This window comes from Macrotis lagotis, chromosome 1 (genome assembly GCF_037893015.1).
Source record: "Macrotis lagotis isolate mMagLag1 chromosome 1, bilby.v1.9.chrom.fasta, whole genome shotgun sequence".
In the NCBI taxonomy this organism is placed as follows: Eukaryota; Metazoa; Chordata; class Mammalia; order Peramelemorphia; family Peramelidae; genus Macrotis; species Macrotis lagotis.
The window spans coordinates 430,794,703-430,812,986 of NC_133658.1; the positions used below are offsets into that span (position 1 = coordinate 430,794,703).

General features: G+C 41.3%; 1 protein-coding gene and 1 long non-coding RNA gene across 5 annotated transcripts in view; one reads left to right on the top strand and one right to left on the bottom strand.

The window, feature by feature from the left end:
• LOC141506406 (uncharacterized) overlaps positions 1-8,466 on the bottom strand; it is a 110,727-nt gene extending 102,261 nt beyond the window's left edge. Inside the window, exon 1 of the long non-coding RNA XR_012473872.1 lies at positions 8,308-8,466. This is a non-coding gene — a long non-coding RNA (uncharacterized LOC141506406). The remainder of the gene's footprint in view (positions 1-8,307) is intronic.
• Positions 1-17,828, top strand: part of EXOC3L4 (exocyst complex component 3 like 4) — an 81,962-nt gene extending 64,134 nt beyond the window's left edge. For 2 of the 4 annotated variants that reach the window (XM_074213162.1, XM_074213164.1), the window contains exons 11-14: positions 6,736-6,855; positions 7,003-7,155; positions 8,327-8,448; positions 13,121-17,823. In XM_074213162.1, coding sequence (XP_074069263.1) covers positions 6,736-6,855; positions 7,003-7,155; positions 8,327-8,448; positions 13,121-13,298 — 573 coding nt within the window. In that variant the 3' untranslated portion in view covers positions 13,299-17,823. Of the gene's footprint in view, positions 1-6,735; positions 6,856-7,002; positions 7,156-8,326; positions 8,449-13,120 lie in introns of all 4 variants that reach the window. The other 2 variants (XM_074213163.1, XM_074213165.1) reach the window with 2 other exon arrangements.
• The last annotated feature ends 456 nt before the right edge of the window (positions 17,829-18,284 follow it).

Here is an 18,284-nt window from a genome sequence, read left to right on the forward strand (position 1 = left end):
TGTCTAGGTTTGTATGCTGTCTCTGATATTTACTGACTGTGTGATCTTGGGCAAGCTATTTCTCTTAGCTTCTCCATAAAATGGGGATACTACTTGTATTCCTTCTCTCCGAGAGTAGTCGTGAGGAAAGCCCTTCAATAACCTTAAAGTTTGAGGCAGTAAGATGGTTCAGTGGTTAGAGCACTGGGCCTGGAGTCAGAAAGACCTGAGTCCAAATTTGACCTCACACTGGCTTTGTGACTCTGGGCAAGTCACTTAACCCTGTTTGCCTTAATTTCTTCATCTGCAAAATGAAAGAAGGAAATGGCAAACCATTCTAAGTATCTGCCAAAGAAAACCCCAAAGAGGGTCATGAAGAGTCAGACAAATGACTGAACAACAACTAAAAAGTTAAACTACTATAGAAATAGAAGCTATTATTGGAGAGAAGAAAAAAATGTTAAATTCAAATAACTAGTTGTTTGAAAGTACCTGTTGAAGAACCAGATGTGTGATTGAAATCAGTCTTCTTATTATCAGGGTATTTTTTTTTTTTTTTTAGTTTTTGCAAGGCAATAGGGTCAAGTGGCTTGCCCAAGGCCACACAGCTAGGCAATTATTAAGTGTCTGAGGCCATATTTGAACTCAGGTACTCCTGACTCCAGGGCCAATGCTCTATCCACTGCACCACCTAGTCACCCCTCAGGGTCTTTTTGTCCCACATTTTTGTTGTTTTGTTTTTGGAGACAGTTGGGGGTTAAGTGATTTGCTCAGGTTTACAGAGCCATTAAATGTCTGAGACCAGATTTGTACTCAGGTCTTCCTAACACCACTGCTGGTGATCTATCCACTTTGCCGCCTAACTGTTGCTTTTGCCCTAATTTTGATGCATGCAGGTTTATACACTATCCCAACCCTTACCTATATACACAGACACCTTCCACACACATATTCATCAGTTTGGTCTCTTGGATCAAGTCAGGGACAATAGTGTAAGACAGGTAGGGAATCATTTTTAGAACATACAGGTGGACCCAGCTATGGAATGGACAGGAATGCATGGGGTTGCTGACAAGCCCTGATCTTTGACACTGATCTTTGATATAAGCCAGGGTGGAGGACCTTGGAAAATGGCAGGGACTTTCTGATAGGTATGGAGTAGACTATGGGAAAGTTTTTCATTTTCCTCTCATTAGGGAAAACCATCCATTTACAAAGAGTTCTTTTGTAAGAGAGGCAAAAGGAGAAGTTGTCTGGGACAAGATTCCAAAAGGAGTTTGTATAGAAGAATAGACTGTATAGGGATGGTGATAATGTATAAGAGGAAACAGTATGTCAGAGAAGGCATTGTGTGAGACAGTATACACTTGGGTCCACTTCTAATTGAGTCTTCATCACATTAGCCACAAAAACTGTTCCAAGACTTCAACTCCTATGCCCTCTTCTCTCTACATATGACTGCCTCCTACTTGGCAGATTAGATTGAGGTCATTCATTATGAGCCTTCTTCTCTCCCATTCTCCATACTCCAAAGACTGCTCACATCTCCACTCATTCTCTTCCACTTCCCCAAAGTCTCTAGGAATGAGACAAAGTTCTCTTCTCCTTGCCAAAATTAATTCTTTTTATTGTGCCTATGACTATTTAAAAAAAAAGTTCTATGAGACATAGTTTCTGGATTATATAATCATTTTATTAATAAGGACAGCACATTTACTAATAAAAGGATAGTCATTTTGCTGTCTCTTAGATCAAAGACCCTCATGGTGATAGGTTCACAATTTATGTCCTTCAAAGAGTAGGTCTTCCTGAAAATCAACTCTGATTGGTTAACAGTTAATGAGAAAATGAACATTACAATGAGAGGTCTTGGGGTATATGACATGGGTCACCCAAAACTTGATTATAGAGGCTTTCCATATCATCTATCTGTCAAAAGGGGAGATCCACATTTTCCCAGACCCATCTGAGAAAACACAATGAGCAGAAATACACTCAATAGCCCAAATTTCCTTTTACTATCTGATATATATATATATATATATATATATACATATATATATGTATATATATATATATATATATTTGCAAAAGAATGGGGTTATGTGACTTACCCAAGGTCATAGAACTAGGTAATTAAGTTTCAGGCTGGATTTGAACTCAGGTCCTACTGACTCCAGGGCTGCTGCTCTATCTACTGCACCACCTAGCTGCCCCCAGATATACAAATTTTTAAGATAAATTTCCCACACTGCTTGATATCTGGATGGAATTAGCAAAGGGAAAAAAAATCTTGGTCCTGATTGAATAATCAGTTATTAATATCAGGGAGAAATAATCATTTCTCCCCTGTTTTTCCATCCTCTGAGAGCTTCCATCATTCTCTCTTTCTTTTTCATCATCATCATTGGTTTCTTCCCTGCTATCTACAAGCATGGTCATATCACATGCTCACAGCTCAAAAAATCCCTTGACTTGACCTTGCCACCCTCACAGGCCTTTGTCCCATGTCTCTCCTTCAACTTCCTAGAGTGCCTGTTCTTGCTATCTCTATTTCCACACATCTACTCTTTTTTTTTTACTTTATTTTATTTTTCAATTACATGCAAAAGTAGTTTTCAACATTCATCCATCCACTCACTTAACTCCATGCAACATGCTTCTGCCTCCTTTTCTCTCTTGTCTTACGTGCTACATTTAATGGACTTTTCTTAATTCTTTTCCTCACTGACTTGTTCAGTTGAATAAACATTAAGCTCATATTATGTCTAGAAACTGGAGATATAAATAAAAAGAAAAAGAGCCACTGTTATCAAGGAACTTACAATCAACTGGAGGAATACAGAACACAAAAGGAAGCTGGAGAAATGGGGGTGAGAGGAAGGGGAGCCTAGGGGTCCCTGGAGTCAGGAATTTATTCTCCAAGGAGTTCAGACCAAGCAGAGAGAAGTAGAGTGATTTGCAAAGTCTAGGTTCTGCCCCCCTGAAGGAGAGCTTTGAAAGAGTTTAATGCTCTACCTCAAACCCTTCAATCAGAAGGGAGAAGAGACTGAGGAAATTGGTGTGCTGTTCAGCATCTAAAGCTGAGTTAAAAGGCATAATAAGATTTCTGGTGATCCCAGCAACCTGGGTGCTCCCAATCCCTTTAATCTATCCTTTTTTTTTGACTATCCTGATAGTACCTTCTCAAGTCCTTGCTAGTTCATTATCCATCGACCCCTAAGCACAGAATAGTCTGACACTCTTTTTTAATTTATATTTTCTTTCCCTCTCTCTATCTCTGTCTTTCTGTCTCTGTCTCTCTCTGTTTCTGACTTTATCTCTTCCTTTCTCTTTTCTTCTTTCTCCCCCTCTCTTTATCTTCCCCCCTCTCTTCCTCTCTCTCTCTTTTCTTTCTTCCCATTTTCTTTCTCTCACTTGTAGCTTCCATAGGTTCAATTAAAATTTCTATGCAGATAAATCCCAGATCTATATGTTCTGCACTAAATTTTCCCATTAACTCCCACATCTCTATCTGCTAGGCAACTCCACCTAGACTTCCTGTTGGTATCTCAACCAGTCCAAAACAGATTATCATCTTTCCCCCCCAAAAACCCTCCTATTTTCCTCTTGCAGGTACTATTACCCTCATGCAAATTAAGAGGGAAGTTGAATTCAAATGAATGGTATGCAGTTACCCTAGGATGAATTAAAATGGTTTACTGATACAGTCAAACAAAGGCCATAGGAGGGTATGGACAGATGAACAGCAATTCAATCAGGGATAGAATAACATGAGGCCTGCTACCCACACCTACAAGGCAGCATTCTTTGGTTGGTGACCCAGATAAGGAGCAAAATATGTCTTACAGCAAAAGATTCAGAGCTGTATAAGATCTAGGTTTACATATGGTTTTCAAACAAAAGGTCTTTCATGGCAGCTTTCATGTCAGAGTCAATGAACATGAATTAGCAGCAAAAGCATGGGAAGTCCCTAAAATTTAATTAGGAAAGACTGCTCAGAATGAGGAAGGTGAAATTACAACTACTTGGTGTAACTAACCTTGCTAGAGATTTCCAGTAACTAGTTCTAAGTAGAACTGGGTGCAATTTAAACACATACCAGAACTGGATAAAAGGAAACACACTAGGAGAGGAGGGCCATTGACCCTTCTGGCTAGCCAGTTATTCTGGTTAGCCAGGTTCAAAGCTTCAGGGCCATCTTTGATTTTTAACTTCTCATGGTTATATCCAGTCAGTCAGTTGTACAATGTATTATATATTAGCTATAGATAGATAATTATATTCACTTCACATAAAGAATAGGTATATATTATATTTAAAATATATCTATAATGCATGTATGTGAATTTCTATGTATATATATGATATAAAATGCATTGCATGGTATATGTAATATATAACACATAATATACACATTGTGTCAATATATAAATTATGTTATGCATTACATATCCTTATGTAGCTATTGTATATGAATCATGTATGTATATAAAGTATACATACAATATATGTGTAAATAATATATTGTGAGGAAATGTTATACCAAACAAATCAATATGTTTATCCATACATGCAATATTTATGTGTGTGTGGTATATAAACAATACATGTATAATCATAGACTACATGACTTGTTTTATGTGTGCTTATGTGTTTATATATGTGAATATTACATTCATATGACATATGATGTCATGGGGTGTTGTATGTGTTTTGTAATACATGTACCTTTCTGTAATGTGTATATTGTATAATGTGACTATAGAGAAATATTTAATATATATGTATATGTATACATTTACATCTACATCACCATGGGGATACTATATGATTATTATAAATCCATATTCCCCCTTTATCCTTGCTTTTATGAAAGCTGTACCATTTCTAGGTATGAAACTATATTTACGTCTACATCTGCATCTATATTCATCTCTAAATATCTATATCTGTCTAAATTGAGACTGGTGAGAGTACCAATAATTTTGTTGTTGTTATTGTTGTTATTCAGTCATTTCAGTCATATCTGATTCTTTATGACTCTATTGGGGTATTCTTGGCAGAGATTCTGCAGTAATTTGCCATTTTCTTCTCCAACTAATTTTAAAGATGAGGAAACTGAGGCAAATAGAATGAAGTGACTTGCCCCAGGTCACACAGTTAAGTGTCTGAGGCCAGATTTGAACTCAGGAAGATGAATCTTCCTAATTTCATGTTCTGAACTCTATCCACTGTGCCACCTGGCTGCCCAAACATCAATTATTAGATAATATCCAAAAAGGCTTTCTATACGAGAAGCCTCAGCTCATGTGGCATAAAAGAGGCCTAGAATACTGAGAAGTAAACATTAAGAAAGAGTCTAACCCAGGAATGAGGCCCAGTCCAGGCAAAGTCATCAATAAAGCCCCTGGCCCTTAGGGAGGTCTCAGTTTTGTTGGACACAAAAATTGCCCACATGGACTAGTCAGAGAGACAGGACAGGATGGTCACTATTCAACAGTCAGTCATCTATTAATCCCCCACCCTGATTAAGGCCCTGAGCTTGGCATTGGGGGATACAAAGAAAGATTGAACATTGGCCCTAGCCCCAGCGACCTTAGTCTTTCTTTTCTTTGAGTTGTTTAAATTAAACCACATACATTTACTTGACTTCTGGCTTATTAAAAGAATAGATCAAGCAATACTTGCAGATGAAACACCAAAACATCATCAGCCACCATAAATAGCAGCGTGAATCCTCCAGCCCCATATGTATCAGAAGGGCAGTGAGTCTTGTCTTTTTCAACAACTTCATGGCCCTGGCACCCAGCAAGCTTCTCTTTCTTTCTCTAGTATTTATTCTTTGAGAAGGACAGTAAAGCTTCTTTCTCTTCTTTGGCATTACCTGAAGCTTCAGAATAAGATGACGGAGACTCCTTATGAATCACTGGAGGAAGATGACGTCTGTCCACTTTCCAGTTGCTTGCTGGCAAAAATCAAACTTGGTCTTGACATTGTGGATAATATCAAAAAGTTCAACCTTATGCCAGTCAAGACTTAGCCTTTACAAAAATCTGGGTTGTGGTTCTGTTCCCATCTTTGGGGACAGTGAGGAAGGAAGAGGTAGAGCATACTTCAAGTTCTTATTGTCTAACATGAGGAATGACAGGTACATAAACAACTGTGATGAAAGAGGTAGAAATAAGTACAAAGACATCTATGGAGTCCATAGTGGGGAGCTCACTTTCTTACAGGAATAAAAATGAGGATGTCAGGAAAGAAAGGACAGGTAAGGAAGGGAACCATCAGAGATATGCTGGAGTCTATTAAGGAAATGAAGTCTTGGCCTCTGGGGATACAGAGAATTAGAAAAAAAAAAACAGAGCAAGATAGAACAGCAACCAGGAGCCCCATTTGTCTGGAATAGAGGCATATGTCTTACTTTACCCACTTTACATATGTTCAATTTACATACATTAGGGAGTATATGGTATATGGCAAAGAAAGTCTGGAGGTCAGGAGATGGATTCAGGATCTAGGTAGGCATCCTGGAGGAAATAAGATGACTTAGATCCCAAAGGCTAAGGAGGATTTGGGTTGGGAGAAGTTGGGCAGGAGAGTCTCTTCATGATGTTGCAGCAGGGCCCAGAATACCAAGGTGGAGATGGGGAGGGAAGGAAGAAGGGTGTCCTAGTATATTGGAAGAGACAGGTCTAAAGATCCTGCAGGCTGGAAAACAAGTGTGAATGAGTTTTCTCTCTCTTCCCCCCACAGGTCCTATTCAAAGAAATAGGCAGCAAGACTTGGTTGACTTCGGACAAGCTACAGCCAATCATGGAAAAGACTGTCACTTTTGCCCAACACCTGAAACACCTGGTTCAACCCCACAGTCAGGTGGTTCAGGGGTCCTGGGAATGGTCCTGGGGAGGGACATGGAGTGCTTGGGGAGAAGGGACTCAGAAAGAAAAGACTGAGAGGCAGAAAGCTTGGAACAGAGAGAGTTATGGGACTTTGAGGCTGACCTCTAATATCCTCTCCCAGGAGAGTCTTCACGAAATCCACTGCTATGTGATTCGAGAATATGTGGCCCATGTGCTTAGGCCCCGAGAACGTCTTCGAGGAGCAGATCGAGTGGCCAGTGCCCAGAAGATGAGCCAGGAATCAGATGCCATTGCCTCTACCTTTCACAGTCTGGTACCACCCAAGAGTTATCTCCTTTGGTTGTTGATGGGGTGTCTTTTGTTGTTGTTCAGTCATTTTTCAGTCATGTTCAACCCTTCCTGGCCCCATTTGGGGTTTTCTTGGCAAAGATACTAGAGTGGTTTGCCATTTCCTTCTCTGGTGGATCCATTTAGTCAGGCAACCAGAGGTTAAGTAACTTAACCAGGGTCACACAGCTATAAAGTGTTTGAGGTTGCATTTGAACTCAGGTCTTCCTGACTCCAGTCCCACTGTTCTATCCACCACCACCCCCATCAGCTGCCTTGCATTTGGAAGACCTGGGTTTAAATCCTAGATTTCCTACTTATTGCCTAAGTAGCTTTGTCTTCTCAAGATCTTGGTTTTCTCCTCTTATTAGATGATCTCCGAGGTCTCTCTAAATCCTGATATTCTACTGTGCATCGAATTCTGGGTTCTAAGGCTAGAATTCCAAGTCTGACATTCTACATTCCAAGCCACCCCCCCCCATTCCAACTCTGAAATCTTATGGTCTCTTTTTGTTCTCTTCCAGCTCTAAATCTTATGATACTAAAAGTCCTTCTCCCTGGCCCCACAATGGAAACAACCTCCCCAGGCTCAGTAGGAACAGCCTAGTGCCCTGCTCATACACAGAAATTGTAGCTTCATGGGGTATTAAAACTGTAAGAATGTTAATATCATTAGAACACAAAATATTATGGCTGAAAAGGATTACAGAATACAGAACTTGACAGGGAAAAGCAAGAGAACAAAGACTATCAGAGCCCTAAGAGACCTCAGAATCTCAGAACATCACAGGGAGAAGAGACCTGGGAATATAGAATGTGAACTGTCTCAGATAGATTTCATCTTAATAAATCTGCTAGGTGGGGAACTTGAGGTTATTTAATACAGGGAAAGATACAAAGGTTTCCCCCCTCTTGTTTATCTAGTCATTTTAGTCATGTCCAATCCTTTGTGGTTTTCTTGGTAGAGGTACTAGAATGATTTACCATTTCCTTCTCCAGTTCATTTGACAAACAAGTAAATCAAGGCAAGGGTGAAGTGAATTATCCAGATGAGTTTTCCTGACACCAGGTCCAGCACTCTATCCTCCTCTGCTACTTCCCTGCCCAATCTTCCCCATACTCATCCCTTTTTCTTTACCTGGTTTCTTGTCCTCCAGGGCTCAGAAGCTTCTTGGCTGGGTTTGGTGATCCCTCACATCTCAGTCATCCTGAGTGAGACCTACAAAGATGACATTGGACAACATATTGAAGTCCTCATTATGGATTACCCAGATATCAGGTTAGTGCTACCTTTTAACTGGAGACTCCCCTAGAGGGTCTTCCACAAACACTAAGACTCTGGAACTGACCTGCCTTTGGACATGTGGTTCTTTCCCCTATATACATGCACTCTGCACTCTGAACCATCCTCACACCAGTCTTGCCTGGGCAAGGCAGAGATGTTTATTCTCATTTTTCCAGCCAAAGTAAGGTCCAGAAAAAGGAGGCTAGTGGCAGATCTAAAAGCAGCATTGAATAAGGGGAGAAATCTGGAACTTGGAGTTGGAAGATCTATGTTTGAATTCTAGATAACTTAGTACTATGTGGGTTTGGACAAATTCCTTTTTTCTCTGGACCTGATCTCTAAAGTCACTTCCAGCTCTAAGGTATATAATGTTGCTATCTTCTAAATCAGAGCTTCTGACTTCCACTCCAGGCTCTTCCCTTTGCCCTGGGTGGCCTTACATGCAGGGAAATCTTGGAGGATAATAGGTTGATAAAATCAGAACAGGACCATGCTAGCTGAAATCTAGTATACTTCCCCTTGAACTTTAGATGGTTCATTATCAGAGAGTGATCAAGTCCCAGCATTGCCTGGACTTTCCCTGGAGAGACATACATCTCCCAGATTGCCACCTCTTTGTTCTAAGGAGGGAGGTAACTTCTGGTCAAAAGATAGGGTGGAAATTCTCCTCGTTTCCAGACAAAAAAAAATGCTTTCTTCCACATTTCAGTTTAACAGTCCCCAATCAAGCAAGCACACTATCTCTTTCTCAGAAAGTTCTTCTTTCCCTCCTCCCCATGAGTCTTCTGACTCCTAACAGCCCCCAGTCAGTGACATGATCCTAGCTTTAAGCTGCTCCTGATCTTGGGAGCTGAAGGAGGAGAGAAATGAAGAATGAAGACATTTCTTTCAGGGAGTACACACTCTGAGGAGGATTCATAGTCTCTGATCAAAGTGGTAGAAGAGGCTCCCCTTAGAAATAATGAAAACTTTTAATTACCTGTACTCATTCATAGAATGGTAGAATTATAAGAAATCTTAGCGGTCATCTACAAGCCTTCCCTCTCATTTTATGGATGGGAAGAATCAAGTCTAGGCAGGAGGGACTTGCCCACAGTCATATAGCTTTATTACCCCAAACGAGTCACGTGATCACTGTCTGCCTCAGTTCCTCATTTATAACATAGGCATATGAACAGCACCTAATTTATAAAATAGGCATATGAACAGTGCCTAATTCCTAAGAGTAGCAAGAATAAAAGGAGACAATATTTGTAAAAACCCTGTGAAAACTTCAAAAAAATGGTATATACAGGATGCATATTGTTGCTGCTGTCGTTAGCAGGACTTGGAACCTGGGTCTTCTGGTTACATATCCAGGACTCGTCACTAGATCATGCTTCCTCCTCTATGTCTTTCAATTCTTTCCTTATGGGTAGGACACTGCTCCACCCAGAGAGACAAAGTCAACAGAAGGTCTTGTCTTGGCAGCCCAGAGTCCTGACTCTGCCATTTACTCACTATGCTACCTTGGGCAAGTCATGCTTACCCTCCCTAATTCAGTTTCCCCCTCTGAAAAATGGGGGGAGAGGGTATTGACTTGCTAGATTTCAAGCTCTCTTTCAACTCTGACAGGCTATGATTATTAGATTTCCACAGGACATTACAGATGATTCTGGGATATTTGACCTGCTCTGTGAGGAGAAAGTCAAGAAAGTCAGTTTGATCTTACCCAAACTTCCTTCCTCTACCACTCTTACGCCCCTGGAGGGTATACTTAATAGAACCCAGAGCTGGGAGGGATCCTGAGCAATTGTCAGTTAAGTCTCCCCAACCCCAGCCTCACCCTTGGAGAAATTCCCTTGTTAGGCTTCCTGCCTGGGAATCATGAAACCTCAGCTCAAGTCTGGTAAAAGAGAGCTCACTATCTACCAAGGCAGCTGGTCCTACAGTTTTCTATTTCTGATTAATTAGGAAACTCTTTCTTGGATTGAGCCAAAATCTGCCTCCTTGTAATTCCACCTGCCCCCATTTGCCTTGTTTCTAGTTTTACCCTCTGGGGCCTAGATGAACAAATTTATTCCTGTTTCCACATAATAATGCTCCCTTTTCTGAATAATAATTCAACTTATTCACTGGAGAAGGAAATGGTATAACACTCCAGTGTCTTTGCCAAGAATGCCCACAGATAAGATGGTACTGGGGTCCTGAAAAATGGGACACGGCTGAATGATGACAACAAGCACTAATACAGGACTTGAAAGTCTCTACACTCACTATACCTACTAGGGTTTCAATGAGCATAATACTTTGAAAACCATTAGGAAGGAAGGAAATTAGCTATTATTAAATACCTACCAAACTCTGGCCTAAGCAGTTTACAATTAGGACTTTAGGGGGCGGCTAGGTTGCACAGTGGATAGAGCACCAGCCCTGGAGTCAGGAATACCTAAGTTCAAATACAGCCTCAGACACTTAATAATTATCTAGCTGTGTGGCCTTGGGCAAGCCACTTAACCCCATTTGCTTTGCAAAAACCTAAAAAAAAATTACAAATTACAAATAGGACTTTATTTGCTTCTCCCAATAATCCTGTGGTGTAGGTTAATAACCTTATAGGTAAGAAAAAGGCTGAGAGGTTGGGTGATTTGCCCAGGGTCACAGTAAATCATAATAAGTATCTGAGTAAGGATTTGAACTCAAATCTTCTTAACTTCAAGTCAGTCTCTTCACTGGGCCAACCCCCCAATGTTGTTGCTTAGTCATTTCAATCGTATCTGACTCTTTCTGGTCCCTTTAGGTTTTCTTGGCAAAAATCTGGGAAGGCTTACTCTTTCCTTCCCCAGTTCATTTTATTGCTGAGGTACTGTTTGTAACTAAGTTAAACACTTAGTAAATGCTTAAATTATTCTCTCCTTTCATACCTTCCTCCAGGAGGGAGTGGTCCCTCAGGAAAATAGCCCATAGTCTCAGAGCATCAGCTATAGAGCCAGGGCATGAACCAGTTCATTTAAACCAGGGCTCCAGCTCTCTATCCAAAAAGCCACATTGCTTTTCCTATAAAGGATGTTTCTTAATTGAGAAGTCTGAAACTAGCTCTGTGGCACCATACCCCATGGTTGACTCATGTTTAATGTGCAGGCCACTTAAACCACAAGTCTTTTTTTCCTGTGATCTATTGTCTGGTCACACCTTCCCACTGCTGTATTTGAGCAGGAGATTCTTCAGAACCTGGTGGAGGATTCTGCATTATCTCAATGAGGCTATAGCTTATTAGACTGGACCCTCATTCTGAACTTGTAAAGGTGTTTTTGCATCTTGACTTGAAAAATCTAATCGAGTTTGTGAGCCCTCCTAGGGAAGCAGTTAGGGGACTCCAGTGTTGAACCTGGAGTCAAGAAGACCTGAGTTCAAATGTGGCCTCAGACACTGACTAACTATGGGACCCTGGTAGGTCACTTAACCTCTGTCTGCCTCCATTTCCCCAGGGAAATGAGGATAATATCAGTACCTATTTTCCAGGGTTGTTGTGAGGATCAAATGCCATAACTGTAAAATTGCTAGCATGGCATCAGGCACATTTCAGTTGTTCTTTTTCAGTCTCATCTGACTCTTTGTGACCTCATTTAGGAATTTTTTTGGCAAAGAAAGATCCTGAAGTGGTTTGCCACTGATGAGGAACTGAGGCAAAACAGAGTTATGTGATCTGCCCAGATTCACACAGCTTATAAGCAACTCAGGTGCTGTCTAACCTCAGTAAAGTGAATCTTCCAGACTTCAGGTCAGCCTTCTAGCTACTGTGCCACCCAGTTGCCTGGCAGGCACACAGTAGGCATTTAACAAATGTTTCCTTCCTCCTAGCTTTGTGTCATTTGCAAACTTGATTATCAGATGATACAAGCTTTGGTTTATGTTAAATCTTCCGCCCTTACTGTCTGGGAACAAAGACTGCATCTGTCAAAGTCTTCAACTTGCTGCCCTTTCCACCTCAGTCATTAAATAAACATTAAGCACCGACTATGTGTCTGTCAAAAGACAGCTCCTGTTCTCAAGGAACTCCTGGGCTAATGGGAGAGACAAGTAAACAATTATGTGGTGATGTTTGTCCTTCAATCTCAAAGAAGACCACAACATCAGAGAGATGATGCCATGACAAGCACATGAATTGGATTTGAGGTGGATTGTGCTAAGTCACCAGTCTCACTTTCTCCTCCGGAGTCATCTGGGTCCAGTGGCCAGATATGGATCAGGATGACTGGAGATGACCCTGAGGCAATCAGGGTTAAGTGACTTGCCCAAGGTCACACAGCTAATACATGTCAAGTGTCTGAGATTGGATTGGAACTCTGGTCTACCTGATTCCAAGACCAGTGCTCTATTCACTACACCACTTAGCAGTTGGGTTTGCTGTTGATTCAATCAATTCAAATCAGTAATTATTAAACTCCTACTATGTGAGGTACTATGCTAAACACTGAGGATACAAATAAGAAAAAGAGAAAGTCTTTGCCCTCTAGCAATTTCCTGTCTAATGAGGAAAGATAAAGGGAATCTGGAAATCAGGGATCTAACCTTAGAGGGAAGGCATTAGCATTAAGGGAGATTTGTAAAATGGGGGGTTAGTAGATCTGAATCCCATGATCCTGTGTCTCCCTCTTGTTCACCGGGACTCTCTCTCTCTGTGTAGACAGGAGCACGTGGCCGCCATTTTAGCCCTTCGGAAGCTGGGCCGAAGACGAAACCAGCTCCTCCTTCGTCATGCCCAGGTCCTGCTGAAGAAGGCACCAAAGACTTTCCCAGGCCAGACACTCTTTGAGGAGATCGATGTGCCAGCATCTGTGGAAGTATTCCTTACCTGCATTTAGAAATCATCCTGCATGAAAGGGAAAGCAAGCCCTGTGGGGTCCCATACTCAGTATTCTTAAAGGTGAAAGAATGAGGGGCTCCCTTGGACTAGATTCTTCATGGAGCTGAGGATCCCAAATCGGATGTCCAACTGGTCCCTAGATTCCCATCTCCTGATCCACTTATTTATAAGAAATTAGGAGATAAAATTGAGAAAGACTGTGTATGCCTTTAAAAAAAAAGAAGCACTTTCCTTTAAATAGGGGTTAGGAGGGGCAGCTAGGTGACGCAGTGGATAGAGCACGGGCCCTGGAATCAGGAGTACCTGAGTTCAAATCCAGACTCAGACACTTAATAATTACCTAGCTGTGTGGCCTTGGACAAGCCACTTAACCCCACTGCCTTGCAAAAAAACCTAAAAAAAAATAAATAGGGATCAGGGAAGGACAATGCTAATCCAGACATGGGAAAAACAAATAAGAGAAAAATCCAAGAGAACAATTTTTCAAGTGCCCACAATAAAAAAAATGGAAACGCCAGGAGATAGAAAGTTAAGAATAAGATCGTTATCCCTGGGGGCGGCTAGGTGGCACAATGGATAGAACATTGGCCCTGGAGACAGGCATACCTGGGTTCAAATCCTGTCTCAGACACTTAATAATTACCTAGCTGTGTAGCCTTGGATAAGCCACTTAACCCCATTTTCCTTTGCAAAAACCTAAAAAAAAAAAAAAAAGATCATTATCCCCACCCTGGTGGAACTCACAGGCTAGTCCTTAATTAGATATAAACACAGAGAACTATATATATAATTAATTCAACTCTTATTTATTCAACATGCTATTTACAATCCTGAAGGAAATGAAGTTTAACTAAGATGAAGTTCATGAAGCTCATAGTCTGGCAGGGAAGTTAGAAGCCATTAGAAGATATAATATCTAATGTCACCTAAGTAATAGTTTTGTGTTATATGTGGTTCAATATGGGAGGTTCAGTCCTTACTGGGGTGAAACCGGGGACCTGGGTTGAAACCAGATGATTTCTTCCCCTGCATATAAGCAGAGCCCTGACAGAGAAGACTGGAAAAAAGAACCCAGTCCTAGGATGCCTTTGAGTCTGACAATCAGTCATGCCCAAATTCTTGGGGCTCAGGAGGTGGGGGTGGGGTGGGAGTGGGATGTGATAAGAATGCCTAAATCACCCATCCCCTCTAGGAATCAGAGACTCTCTCCGATTATAACATGGGGGTCAACACCATGGTGAGGACATCTCCACATGCTAAATGTTCTATATTTATTTTTTAAAATAAAATTGTATTAGATGAGAATTCCTTGAAAAAAAAAACTGGTGGCTTGAGAATTAGTGTGCTGAAAAGAGCTTGCTTTTAGAGTTAGGAAAGACCTGGGTTGAAGTTCTGACTGGTAGCACTGCTCCCTCAAGTCTGCTTTCCATTCTGGCATATAGAAAGATGATTGTAATACCTTCAAATTCCCAATCATCTATGAATGTTAAACTTCCGTGGTTCAGAACTTTAAGATTCCTCTCATAGATTTACTTTCCCTCTCAACTTCTATCTTTTCTCTTTAATTTATTCTTCCTAATCCTGATCTTTGGTCATACACCCAACCCCATCCACTTTCCTAGTCTATCATTCCCCTTCTGACATCACATTCTTCCCTTAAAAATTTTGATCCTATAATAATTACCAAATTCAATTACACACCCAGAAAGTCTATCCTTGACTCTCTTGCCCCCTTCTCTCATCTTTGCCTATGCCTTTTCAAAGCCCATTCTGGATTATCCCCACCATCTTGCTTTCTCTGTACCTGTTCATAAGCTTTACTGGAAAAAAGTCAAATGATATTGCTGAGTCCCCTACAAATTAAAACCAGTTGATTGACCTTTACAGGGTTCTAACCACTATGGGATAATTCTTTTGCTCTTTCCTTGATTGATTCTCTATTGAACACCCCACCCCCACTGAACCAGTTCCAAACTCTTTCTTTAAACTATGTCCAACTCTATCTGAAACCCTAATTCTCATATAGAGGAAATGGAAGTGATCCATCTCAAGCTCTTATTTCTCTTCAACTCTATAGTTCAAATCTTTTTCTTCTCTTTTATTTCCATCTCTGAGAAAGACGTTAACTTTTCCTTGCCAAGACCAATTCTACTTATAGACATCCCTCACCCCTACCTCCCAGGCTCCTCCAGAAATTTGCCCCAGTCAGGTTTTCTATTTCTCTAATTTTCAGTCTCCTGTTGCCTAACACGTCTTCAGATTGCTTCTATCCTTTAAAAACCTGCATTTGAACCTGTCTCCTCCTCAAACTATCATTTTACATTTCCTCCTTTCCCTCCCACCTTATTCACAACAAACACCTGAAAAAAGACCATCTATGCCCTGCCTCACATTTCTCATGTCTTTCTTCGCGATTGAACTTCTAACCTCACATTTAAATGAAACTTCTCTCTCCAGAGACAGCCACCAGCTTGGCCCAAGTCTTTATCCCCTCTCACATAGACTGGTCAATTCAATAAGCACTTTATTAAGGATAATAAGCATATGCCAGGTGCTGGAGATACAACAAAAACCTCAATTAGTTTATTTTTGATGGAGTAGAACATATAGATGATGATTTAAAAAAAAACAGGATATATACAAAATACATACAAAGTTGTTTTAGGGAAAAGGGCACTAGCACCTGGAGGAATCTAAGATGTTTCCTATCAACTATTCACATTTAAGTTGAATTTTAAAAGAAACTAAGCATTCTACACAGCAGAAGTGAGAAAGGAGTATATTCCAAGCATGGGAGACTTTTGCAAAGGCACAGGTGCTAGGACATTGAATGTACTAGAATACATACAATCAAAACAGTAACTGCCTTGCTTTTCTATTCACATCCTCAGCATTTAATATAATATTTTGTACATTGTAATCACTTAATAAATACTTCATGTTTTCATTCATGTAGTATACAGGGAAACAGTGTTTCAATAGCCCCCTAGCCCCCCCAAAAAAAACTAATTTCCCTGATTCCAGTCTCTCTACCCTCTTGACTCCATCTTTTGCCTGTCAAACTATTTTGGGGGGAAGAGAGGAGCAATGGGGTTAAGCAACTTGCCCAGGTTCATACTGAAGCAGGGCACAGGGAAATAAATGATTACCATGTTGTCTCTCCTTTTCTCTCTTTTCTTCTTTGCAGTATGGCAACTTTCACTCTGTAGGAACCACAGGCTCCCCAATCTATGCCACTGGAGTAACGTGGTCCTAGCTCCATGTGGCTGGATTTATGTTGATCAAAGTGTTTCTTTTCTCCTGGGTTCCCTGCCATTTCCTTCTCTTGTCTTTCCTCTAAGTCCCTTCCTATGTTGTTTCCGGGGTTGTGACTGAATTCTTTCCCAAGTCTATGTTGTTTCTGTGAACTGATTGGGGTTTACAGGTTTGTGAAGTAAAAATCCTGAGCTTTCCCTAGCTCCAGGGCCAGCGATGGGTTTTTCACTTCCAAGAACTCGGATCTTTGTGTGTGGCAGCACTTCTCATTTCCCTATCCTAAATACAGTCAATAAGTGTCTGAAGTCAATTTTGAACTCAAGATCTCTGCACAAAATAAACAAGTTTGTCTCTAATATTCCTCACTTCAAGAAGCTTCAGTGACTCTATTGCCTCTAAGATAAAACACATCTATTTGATGTTTAACCACAACCCTTTACATTCTGATTTAAGCCTAAACTTTTTTTTATACTATTCTCCCTATACTCTCTAGATTCCAGATAAACTGCTCTGTTTTGCTATTGCTTCCTTGATTTGATGTGAGGTGGGGAATGGTTGGGAAAGAAAAGGGAAATTTTGAGAGAAGACTCCAGAGCCCCAGGCAGTTTAATCTGGAACTAGAAAAACTGGGGAAGGTGTCAGGTCCTGTTATCCCAGGATTGGAGCTCTATTGCTCTCTCAGTCCCCAAGAGGAGTTATAGCCTGGGTGGGACACAGCCCCTATTCCTGGAAAAGAAAAAGGCAAGAGCTACAGCAAAGGGGGCTCTAGTAAGAGCAACAATGGAGGTTGTTCACATGTGAAAAATGCTTTGCAAGCCATCAGATTATATAAATACTAGCTATTGTTATTCCTCTGGCCTCCTCTCCCCTGTCCCTCCAACTTTCTCTGCTCTTGGGGAAACAGAAAGTAGAGCTTGACCTACTGTGCTGCGCCCCCCACCCCCACCCCAGCAGTCCCTCCCCCAAAATCCTGGGCTTAGCTACTAGGAAACACAGACTCCATTTGCATTGGCAAAGGAAGGTGTTTCCGACAGGCATGCAAAGAAATCCACACACCTTCATCCTGGTGAGGAAGCAGGCCCTTACCTCAGAGCTAACTTCCCCTCTACCAAAGTCTCAAATCTGGGAAAGGGGGGAGGGGTGGCGGGAATCAGAGTTGAACTACATCCTGCTCTTAAGGGGCCCTGGGGCCCTCTGCATCTCACTGGAGAATGACAGGAAGGGGCAGAGAACCTGCACCACCCCCTTCTGTCAGATATTTGGGGGTCAGCTGGTGGGGGGGAAGTGAGGTCTCCTTTGATGATATCACATAGTTCAGGGATCACCACTCCTCTTCCCCCTCTCATCCAAACACCCATTTCTCCTCCCCAACCCCCAACCCCCAGTTCCTCTGAATTCAAAGTCTCCAATTGTGACATGATCCACCTAGTATCAGGAAGTTGCAGTCAGGGGTTGGCAAAGGGAGCCAGACTCCTGTAGCTTCTTTAGGGAAGGGAGGCACCTGACTTCCCCTTCTCCCACTATCCTACTCCCAATGTTAATCATTAAGCTCCAAGAGTCACTGAGGCACTCTTAGAAAAAAGTGGGGGGGGGGAGGTAAAGGCTGAGAAAACAAAGGCCCAATATGGGGACTTGGCAAGAGAAGGGAAGAGTTGAGGGTGGGCAAGAAATGAATGATCACCTGAGTTCGTTGACTCTTCATCTACTTCGTCTTCTACAGTAGGTAGCC